The following is an 11,939-nucleotide window of genomic DNA, read 5'->3' as shown; positions in this document are numbered from 1 at the left end:
TATATATGTATATGAGTCTTTGTAGCAATTGCTCAACTACAAAGTTTGATATAAATACAGTCAAACATAAATCAACATGACTTTACCCCAATGAAACTTTATTTTTAAAAAAAAAGGCAAATGGGTCTGCCAACACCTGAAATAGAGAAACAAGTTCAATAGATTCACAAAGAAGAAACCAGACAAATATAATTAGTTCCCTAAATTATACTGCATCTCAAAACAATCTCCAGAAATACTAAAAATCTAAATTTAAAAAGTCTAGTTTTGCAATATTTGGAAGAAAATAGAACAATATTTGTCATTGGAAGAGAAAGGGGTATTTTCAGAATAAGATTAGAAAGTCCAAAGATGAAAAATATCAAATATATAGTGTAAAAAGTAGACTTTTCTTCACAATGAAAGACCATAAAGCCACAAAACAAGCCAGACTATTTTTAATAAAAATAACCAAATAAGATTCAGTTTTTGAATACCTAAGAGACAGTAAGAAACCTACAATGCAACAAAACATGTATGTTCAAATAGGCAATTCAATAAAATGTAGAATAGTTAATAAACATGAAAAGAGACTCAATTTAACTCCTAATTAAGGAAACAAAAATTAAAATCACGGGATAACATTTAACACTCATGAGAATGGCATAATATAAAAATTCTATGTAGGTATGGTAGCACAAGTCAATAATACTAGTGCTTAGGAGGCAAAGTTAAAAGGATGGCAATTTAAAGACTGCCCTGGGAAATACAGCAAATATGAATCAGCCTGGCCTACCCAGTAACAAAAGCCAAACAAATAAAAAAACCCACCCAAATAATAACAAGTGTTGACAAGAACATGGAATAATAAGGATTATATGAGGATATTTACAAATACATGGCAAGTGCAAAATCCCTCAAAAATAGACAACGAATTTCAGAGGTAAAATTCTATATCAATCTATAGATTAGCATCTGAATCTGTTGTGACTGAAAAGGAACTACGTGTTGTGGCTCTTGTCAATGATGTGAATTTAGTTAACTATTTGACAGAATTTAGCTTATTATGGTAAATTAAATCTTATACATGTCATATTATCTACTATAATACTGCTTGTAACAGAAAAAAATAAAAGAAATGAAAACCTGGAAATTCAAATCTTGGATGAAGCTAAGACAATGATAGTATCACATAGCTTTTTCCCAATACCAAGAAAGCAGAGGCAGGAGATAGCCAATCTAGGCTGAACCATGAGTACGTCTTGCTTAATATATATATATTATATATATATATATATATATATATTATGTATTAATTACATAATATGTAATAATATGTATATAATTACATATTAATATATTAATATATATTTATATATATATTATATATATTATATAAGATCCTATCTCAAAAAAAGTGAGGCAAGGGGCCTTTGACAAAATCCAGTAACGCTTAATAATAAAAGTCCTGGAGAGATCAGTGCTGCAAGGGACATACCTAAACATAATAAAGGCAGTTAAAAGGAAACCCATAGCCAATATCAACTTAAATGGAGAGAAACTCAGAAACAAGATAAGGTTGTCCCCTGTCCATACATATTCAATATAGTTCTTGAAGTTTACCTAGAGAAATAAGACAAATGAAGGAGATCAAAGGGATACAAATTGGAAAGAAAGAAACCAAAGTATCATTATTTGCAGATGATAGATACATAAGTGCCCCTAAAATTCCACTCCACAAGATGGAACCCATACTGGACACTGCTTGGATGACCAAGATTCTGAGATTTAGATAACCCGGGGACATAAGGTCAAACCAATCACAACTGTTCTAGAAAAAAGAAAAGAAAAAAAGAAAAAAAACAAAGTAACAATAAAGTGACTCCTGACAACATCCTGCTATACACATAGATCAGTGCCTTCCTCAGGCATCATCAGAGAAGCTTCCTCCTGTAGCAGATGGGAACAAACACAGAGACCCACAGCTAGACAGTATGCAGAGTGAGAGACCTTAGAACACTCAGCCCTATGTGGGATGCCTCCATCAAATTTCTCCCCTCAAATCTCAGGAAACCCTGGGAAACAGGAGGTGGAGAGAGGGTAAGAGCCAGAGGGATGGAGGACACAGAAAATGAAGCCCTCTAAATCAACATAACCAACTCACATATGAACTCACAGAGACTGGCAGCATGCATAGGGCCTGCATGGGTTTGCACCAGATGGTGTACAAGAGCCGAAAGGAGTAAACACATGCCCCATCCTTAACCCAGAAGCTACCTCAAATCGATAAGCCCGTGTGAATGAAAATTTAGTTTCCTCCAAGGGAGTCTCACTGGGAAAACAAACTACTCTTTAAGGGTAGGCTAAATGTCTAGAAGTAGATAAGCAGAGAACAAACTTAGTGGCATCTTTGGAGGTTCTTTGTCTCATAAGTATCATCTTACGGTTTTCCCCTTTTTTCCTCTCTCTTTTTACTCTACAGTTCCTTTGTGTAAATATTATGGCTTCCAGTTTAGTGTTTTCATGGGATTCCTGAGTATGCAAACAAGTGGATCTCTGTGTCTATATCTATTTCTTGTGCTCTTTTCCTATGTTTATTTTTGTCCTATTCCAGTGTGTTAGTTTTTTGTTTAATTATAGCATATTATATTTCCTTAGAAGCTTGTTTGTTTCTAATGAGACACAAAGACATGATGGATCTGGATGGGAAGGGAAGAGGGAAAAAACTGGGAGTAGAGGGAGGGTAACCATAGTCGGGCTATATTATGTGTGAAAAAATGTATTTTCAATAAGAGGAACAATGTCAAAAACAAAATGAGGGAGGGACAATGAGAAAACATAAAATATATCTATTCACTAAATGTTATATAAGCTAACTAACATAAATAAATCAAATCTAAAAATGTACCAACATAGATATATTAAAATTGTGACATACAGAATGAAATTTGTCCAGATGCTTTTTTCCTGAACTATAAAAGAACAAACAAGTAAGATGAATACTAAAAAATATTCAATGTACCAAATATGAACATGAACACACACACACACACACACACACACACACACACACACACACACACACACACACCTGTATTATAAAAGGGAAGACAGGTGAGGGAGGGAAAAAGCAACAGCTTTTTCCACTAAAGAAAAAGAGGAGAGTCTCTAGCCATTTTTATATTTTGTTCTGGAAGTTAATGAAACATACTGGAAAACTGAAATATCCACTTATTTCCAAGTAAAGACAAAGGGCTCTTAATAGTTAAAAGATCCTCTTTCATCACAGACCGTAACAAAGGCAAGCGCCTTCTGCCAGTGCCATTCCCAAGGATTCTTCAATTTGCATGCCTTCATCACCAAGAGAATCTCAGGCAGCCAAGCCTAAATGGTAATGTTTGGATGCAACGATTTGGATACATTTTCTAAATTGCACAGATTTTAGTTCTGAACACAACTGAAAACCAGATCTGCTACAACTGGTTAGGAAAACAGACTGGCAACAACTCATTTCAACCTACAGGACAGTAAAATGAAAACCCATAGTCTACTCCTGAACACTGCATTTGAAATTGGTTCAGAAACCCAGACCAAAACTTGTTTCTTCAAGAACTCAAATATAACAGAAGGCAGAAACAAATAAATAATAATATCAATAAGTACTGGTTATTTTATAAGGACAAATATCTCTGTTATGTTAAGGATTACACAATGAGTATGCTGAGAAATCATTAAAAATGTTTTGAATTCCTCAGTTGAAGAAAAAAACATACTCAGTGAGGCAAAATCATATACCAAAACATTTCCAATTTTCTTTCAAGTTACCAATGGTGCTATTACTAAGAAAGCTATGTGTCTCCATGATCAGAGATTTGACTTATCTACCCAATGGAAGAATTAGCTTACTAAGATAAATTAAATGATTGTTCTCATCAATAAAACTTACAATGCAAAACTCATTTTAAACACAAAATCTATTAGGCTATTACAATTCCTCTGGGCCAATTTTAGCATTTATTTAGTATTTTCAAAAGTGGTAAAAAAAAAACCTAAAATATGAACAGATTTAAGTCACTAAATGGCCTTCACATTATTGTTCACAGAATGTCTTTAATTGATTAATGATCTTAGGGTGTCTATCGCCATCTAGTGAACAATCACTTCAATTACTACACCAAACACTTGACATTTGATAGTTGTCTTCATGGTTAATATTTGTGCCCACTCAGTTTTACCCACTCAGGCTTACCCAATTTCTTTTTTATGCCCCTGCATACACACATTGAGAATAAAAACAAATACAGATGGTACTGTTAGAGATTTACTTCCAAGTGTCTATAAATGAAGTTTCTATATTTCTTCTCTGGAAATGCTCACTTAATTATTTTTAAATAACTTATATACTGTGAGGTTCCTACATAAGATTCCTTCAACAGCAACTAATTCCTCTATCACCAAGCAATTAAAAATTATAGGATAGTTGAAGTATGAAAGATCACACCTATAAAATACAATATTGATGCCCATTTGACATAAATATTTTCACCTTTATTATAAACCTGTTTTTAAAAGTAAAATTAGTCATTACTTGAGTATTCTAGCAGCCATAATACATTTGATTACAGAAATCATTAGGTCACCAGAGACAAATCTGCATAATCCCAACAAAACTCAGAGCAAACAGAAAAATCTACTTAAAAAATAAAAAGGAAAGAAGGACAAGACCATACCAAAATGCAAATTTTCATGCCACCCCAGACTGTGCATTAATCCATATCCAAATAAGAAACCTTAGAATCTTTTCAAAGGCATGCCACCAGGTTCCCGTCTCATTTCTATCTGAACTTTAATTTTTGTTTAAACAATAAGTTTAAATGCAAAAAGCTTGTAAGATCTTCAGGTTATTTTATTGCTTTCTCCACTCTACCTTATGACCAAAACTCCAGTTTAGTAAGCTGCAAAAGTATTCCAAAATCTCAACTTTACCCCTCCTACCTCTTTAATAATTAAGAAATGCTTGACAGGTATATGCCTGCAATTACAGCACTTAAGAATCTTGGGTTCAAGGTCAGCCTATGGCATATGATCATACACTGTCTCAAAACAAAAATGAAAATCCTTAAAAACAAGAGACCCCACAGTATATAGGAAAAATGATAGCAATACCAGAGATTATTCATCTGTCAGTCCTGGTAATTATTACCAATATTTTAATAATTATTTTTATTTCAGTAAATAACTGAAGATCCAACAGAGATCTTTGGATCTTCCAAAATAAGATTTGCAGAGAGCAGGTGCATTGTATACTTACTGCTTCTCATTAACTTCAGATTAAAGACATAACTCCAAAAACTGTACTATGTACAGGAAGGAACACAGATGAAAAAGAAAAGGGGGAAAGCAGAAACTAAGAATTTGAATCCCATGACTACCTCGAGATTTGTCTGCAATTCTTTTTTAGTGAAGTGTGCAGGGAGGTTTTATATTTTACTTAAAGATATATAATTGCTATATTTTAAAATACAAAAAGTAAAAATTTAGCTTGGTTCTGTTGTTATATGTTGATCAACAAAAAGTAAAATGAGTCTAAATTCCCTATTAAAAATCCAGCTAAAATAAATACTGCCCTTAAAATACAATGGATTAGGGGAGTAAGAGAGATCATTGGACAAATTTGGGGCTTATCATTATCAACGGTGCCCTTTTAAGCTTGTGGATTTCTGAGCCAATGCAGAAAATGTAACAACAGGGATTTCTCAACAGCAAGAGGCACTCTCCAAGGGAGTAAATTGTCAACTATTGCCTCTCGTGAGAAACTTAAGAGTAACCTTGATCCAATCTCAATAGTCAACCTATGTATTATCACCCAGTTGGGGCATAGTGAGTGCATTTCCTAATACAAAAATAAGATGGTATTCTATCAGAAGCCACTGGATATATATACAGAAACAAAATTTAAATAATTTTGAGGTAAACTTAGCTTAAGAATCTGAAAACATCTTTCTCTCACTTCAACTAGCCCCTAAAAATATCTTTATATTTCTCATGTAAAAGAGAAAATAAAAAGTCTGTGTTATGCAACAGATATTGAAAAGGAAGGATGACTGTCTAATAATAAGATAGAAGACAAAACAGAACTACCCTTGCAAAACCTATCCTCTAAAAGTGAACCCTAAAGCAGTAAAAGACTTAGAATCGGGAAGACACAGATTCAATTCAAGGTAGCCACTTGTTTGCCTTTACCTCCCTGAGCCTTAGCTTCCTCGTCTACAAAACAGAATACTATTAATATATGTCAAAGGACTCTTTGAGTATTTTTGATGTAATACTGCACAAAGCAGCTCTTAACACACCATTGCTATAAAATACATGTTTTGCCCTTCCCCTGTGTCCTGAACCACATCTCTGAGATAAAGCTACAAGAAAAAGGTGACTTGAAATCTTGAGAGGTTTGTTTCATGTTACAACTGGACATATACAGTATGCATATGGTAGTCACTTGCTACATGTTAGCTATTCAGGTTTAAATTCATTTTAATTACAACTAAATGTAAAAATCCAGTTCCTCGTCTAATCGAGAATAAACAAATACAAAATGTTCACTGCCACTTGTGGTTAGAGGCTATTATATATGGATAGTATACAGATAAAAAAGCACTTCCCTATCTAAAGCAAATGCTGTCCTGAAAGTGCCAAGTAACAAGTATTTTAAACTTTGCAGGCCACTTAAGAATTCATTCTGACTACTCAACTCTATAACATAAATGAACAAGCTTGGCTCCATTTCAATTAAACCTTACTTATAAAACACAGAAAACAGGTTGGATTTTGCCTATAAGCCAGTTTGCCAATCACCACTCTAGAGTATTCAGAGTCCAGATGCCTAGTGTGAGCACTATGAATTATGTTTACAAATAATTAACCTTAAATTCAATGAAAGAAAACAATATCTTCATGTACTTGATTGAATTCAATATTTAACATAATCATGCTTTGATAGGCTATAAAAATAACCTCTACACAAAGCATAAAGTAGATGAACTTAAAATGTCTTTAAAGTGACAGTACTTAATGTTAATGGTCTATCATCCTCAAGTCAGTATGTAACTCCAGCTGTCTAGCCCTAGAATTCTGGATTCTTATGCCTAACAACCTACTGAAAATGCCTAGAGAGCTATTACTCAAGGGCAACACATAGAAGGCAGAGTTCTTGATCCCTCTCCCTGTTTTCCCCCTCTCAGTAAAAACAGAAGGCTCCACTAGCTATTTTCCTGATTTCTTCCATTCTCTCATACTACACAGTAAACTGTCAGTTAAAAAAAATTAGCTACCTATGTTGACATGACTAATCCCATCTAAACCTAAGCTAGGCTCCAGACACTGTCAAGTCACCACCATCTTAATTATCTGAAGAATGTTATTTCTATCATATTCATCCTAGATAGTTTTATTCAGTTGTTTTCCCAGGCTATCCTCTCATCAACTAAAGTCCCGAACTTTTTCCCCGTTTCCCCACAAGTCTGGGTCAAATACAAGCTTTACACAATATTTCACACTCAATCTTAATGCCAGACATATAGAAATTCAATAATTGCACACACACACACACACACACACACACACACACACACGCAGAACTGGCAAATGAATTCTTATTCAAGTACCTATTTGTCTCAGACTTGCTCTAAAGAAGGAATATTCAAGCTGTAAAAACTAGGTAACAAACTTAGTTTTCCCATATTGTAGCATATATTTACATATTTATTGATGTGAATTTTATTTTGCCATTTACCTCCCTTCCTTTGTAGGTCACCAAGGCAGCCAGTGGTTTGGCATAAAATCTGCTGTAGGAAAATCCCAGGCAACCGTACATACTGTTTGCTGTGAGCTTCAAAGCCTTCTGTCGGATGTCATACTGCAGGCCAACAATGACAAAAGAAACAATATCTGTGGAATCTTAAGCATTACATTGGGTATCTTTGTAGATCACAATGAGAGAGAAAACCTCTCAATATCCAGGGGTGGATATTTAATACTTGATCTGTCTCCACAGATTCATGTTGCTCTGCCCTCTTAGTGGGAAGTACATAGACTACTCATTTCCCAAGATTCTGTAAGATCTTACTCAGATATGCCCTTAGCAGCTAGGAAAGCCTTCCATTCTGAGGCAGTCCAGTGTATCTGAATGGTTATTATCCAAAATAAAACAAGTACATGTACTTGCCCACACCATACTATTCAACCCATGCATCAATAATCAGGTGATAGAAACAAACACTTTGCAATAGGAAGATTTACCTGAAGAACAAGGTCCGGATTTAAATCTTGTTGTTTCATGAGCTGTTTGACTTGTTTTCTCCGCTCTACCAATTTCCGGATCTCTCTGGGCAAAATGCCCATATCTAAGTTTGGATCTGGCAACTCAGGGATCTGTTCCTGTTCCTCATCCTGAAAAAACACACAATAGAAACTTCAGACAAATTAAACTTTGATTAAAAAATAACTTCTAAAGTAATATTTGACAAGTGTTTTAGCCCATCACAACTTAGAAATCTTTCCTGCATGAGGAAACAAATAATGCATGAGCGGTCTCAAAGGGAGCTGGTTCATGTAGGTGTGGTGGTACTAGTCTGTAGTCCCAGGACTTGGGAGGCTAAGGAGACAGATCATTATGAGACCAAGGCCAGCCTTGAGCCATATTACATGTTCCAGATCAATATGGATTAAGGAGTAAGTCCCTGCCTCAAAACATAAGCAAGCCAAACCAAAACAACAGAAACCACAAAGAACCCAAACAAGAAAAAGATCTGTGTGGTCATGGACCACTATCGCCCTGTACCCAGTTCTATCAATCATCCTGTGTCATTACCACTATCTCTCACCCTTGTGGTTACTTACAACTTCAGATTTAGTGTAAAAGGATGGATTTTCACAAATGTGGAGCAACATGCTTGGGAAAATTGTTTTTAAAATACAAATGCTAAGAAAGACTCCTAAGATTAAAAAAAACAAACAAACAAAAAACAGAGCAGCTAAACTCTTATAACATTTGTACAACCAAACAAAATGCTACAGAATGTTTCACAAAAATTACTGTAAATGCTTTTACTGTTAAAAATATAGAATTTATATACTAGATAAGCAACTCTCTTTTAAGATATGGATCACATTTAAATAGGTCATGACATTTCTAAAAATTCATACACACACACACACACACACACACACACACACACACACATATATATATATATATTATATATATATATATATATCCTTAGTGTTTATGGAGTACCTTTTACCTATAAATTGCTTTGCAATCACCAGAAGAATAGCAACATTTTAGAAAGGCAATCAGCAGTCTTCTTATATTAAAATTTACAGCAGGAAAATGTGGGGAAAGCATTAGTGCTTTTTTTCTCAAGCATCCATTAATTCTATTAACAGGCTGCAAAGAACAGCCAGGCACAGTTACCCTTTGAAAGGTTCAAAATTAAAAATAAACCTTTTGGCTTAAAGCATGTCAAGTCAATGCCATTTGATAACCCAGCCTTTACAAAATATCTGGTTTTATAAAGATCAATATCATAAAATGAACACCCTTACAATACTAATGAGGACCTATTGTTTTCCAATGTAGCACATGATGATAGCAAACCTATTAAAGAGACCTTAGTATACATTCCACTGTATTTATAGCAACTAGAGTCACATTAAAAAGTAATCTGAAAGATTCTTGGTCAAGAAATTTATAATTCATCTGAAATTCTACCACCACCACCAGGGTGACACTAAAACCCTGAAAACCAAATGAGGTGCTATACATGAAAATGAAAAAGAACTCATAAATTACTATATGTATAGTGTTTCTTAAGCTGACTTATTATGTCCTTCCACTCTATTATATATTCAGAACCCCAAATGAAAAGCTCAAATAGGCAAAGCATTGGTGGGTATCAGTTGTAAAAGCAGAACAATGATAATTCTCACAGTACTTGGAAAATAGTAGGACAGAGCCAATGAGTATCAAGGGTAGCTGCCAATTTGTGGGGTTGTTGTCCAATACTTTCTTTGTAAAATTAAACTCTGTCCCACAGAGAGGTCCACTTTTAGCAGTAAGATTTATAATGAGTGAATCCACCCCTGTGAATAAAGGGATGAGACTAGGAGTGATGACTGACTCAGACAACTCTATCAGATACTCTCTATCTGGGAATATGAAATTGGAACTGAAAAAAAAATCAATACCAGACATGTTGAAACTAAAGGATATATAAATTCAGAACCTAGAGGGCAAATGAGAAAGGGAAGAAAAAGAAGGGCGAGTGAAATAGATAAATGCTTCACTGAGACAGGATTATTCTAGAAATACAGAGGAATGAAGTACTGATACATGATACAACACAGATAAATCTTAGAAACAGTATGTTAAGTGAAACAAGCCAAACATGCACAAAATCACATCCTATATGATTCCATTTACATAGAATGTCCAAAGTAGGCAACTTTACAGGCAGAAAGATTAGTGATTGCTGGTGAGATGACAAACTTCCAGTTGATAGTTCCAAACTCATAATCACATACATGGCTTTGGTTAAGTTCAGTAAGTAAAAAAAAAAAGACATGAATGTGGGAAGAGGGTGTTGTAGAGAGAAAGGAGATAAGAAAGGGTGCAGTTGAGAGTAAACTGAATGCATTACATACATTCACGAATCTGCCAAAGAACAAATTAATAAAAATCTATAGTAAATAATTAATAGCTGACTAGAGCTGGGATGGATAGAGAAACTTGATAGAAGTGACAGCTAAACATTTGTTTCTGTGGAATAATCGAGCTGAATGAATAGTTTACAAACTCTATAAAGACACTAAAAACTATCTCTGCACACTATAAATAGGTAGACCATAAGGTAAGTGAATTATATCTACAACATTGTTTTAACAGAGACATAGAACCAGTCTAAATTACTTTTTAGTTGGCAAAGAAAGTATAAAACTAGGGCTGGAGCAATAGTTCAATGAGCAAAATGCTTATTGGCAAGCATATAGATCGGGATTTGTATCACCACAACCTCTGAATGAGCAGGCACAGTGCCAGCAGGAAGGTAAAGGGTTTTTTTTAGGAGGTGTGTTTCAAGACAGGGTTTTTCTATGTAGCCCTGGCTGTCCTGGAATTCACTCTATAGATCAGAATGGCAAGAACTCAAGAGATCCACCTGCTTCTGCCTCCCGAGTGCTGGGATTAAAGGCGTGTGCCACCACCACCTGGATAAAAGTTCTTATTGTACAAAGCCTCACAGACTAACTTTGATTCCCCCAGAACCTCAGTAATAGGAGGAGTAACTCCAAAAAGTTGTTTTCTAACCTCCACATGCACAATTACATTGACACACAAACAAAAATAATGAATAGTTTGTAATTCGTTATTTTGTATTTTATAGGTGCTATGCCCCTATAAGCCAGTTGGGGGGATGAGAGACTGACACAGGAAGATCCCAGGAGCTCACTGGCCAGCCAGTCTAGCAAAAATGGCAAGCTCCAGTTTCAGTGAGACACTGTCTCAAAAATTAAGGTGAAGAGTGAAAGAGGAAGATACTGCCAGTCAACGTTCAACCTCCATTGCATACACACATGCACACAAATACACATGTACATACAAACACACCAAAGAAAGGATGCTATTAATGCAATCATTAACAGGAAAGAGGAAAAGCTATGATACTAACCCTTTGGCTCTTTTCCTTCTAACAGTTACTTCAAGAGCCCCCAGTTGAATACAAACCTCTGTAGTTGAATTCTGCACCTCTAAAGCAACTCGTTGTACTGTTGTAAAACAAATGTTAAATTCCTGAATGATGGAAGGATATAAGCTGTTGAAATCCAGGAGCAAAATGAACTTGTCATAAAAACCTGAAACAAAAAAGCCACATAATGTCAAAAAAAAAGTCTAAAGAAAATTG

At 34.9% G+C, this 11,939-nt stretch overlaps 1 protein-coding gene across 4 annotated transcripts in view; it reads right to left on the bottom strand.

The window, feature by feature from the left end:
- Positions 1–11,939, bottom strand: part of Pola1 (DNA polymerase alpha 1, catalytic subunit) — a 309,461-nt gene that overhangs the window by 247,917 nt on the left and 49,605 nt on the right. For all 4 annotated transcript variants that reach the window (XM_027431877.2, XM_035450313.1, XM_035450314.1 and 1 more), the window contains exons 24-26: positions 11,762–11,889; positions 8,278–8,427; positions 7,772–7,894 (exon numbers count right to left, since the gene is read on the bottom strand). In XM_027431877.2, coding sequence (XP_027287678.1) covers positions 7,772–7,894; positions 8,278–8,427; positions 11,762–11,889 — 401 coding nt within the window. The remainder of the gene's footprint in view (positions 1–7,771; positions 7,895–8,277; positions 8,428–11,761; positions 11,890–11,939) is intronic.

Source organism: Cricetulus griseus, chromosome X, assembly GCF_003668045.3.
Source record: "Cricetulus griseus strain 17A/GY chromosome X, alternate assembly CriGri-PICRH-1.0, whole genome shotgun sequence".
Taxonomy (NCBI): Eukaryota; Metazoa; Chordata; class Mammalia; order Rodentia; family Cricetidae; genus Cricetulus; species Cricetulus griseus.
This window is presented reverse-complemented; position numbering and strand designations above follow the sequence as displayed.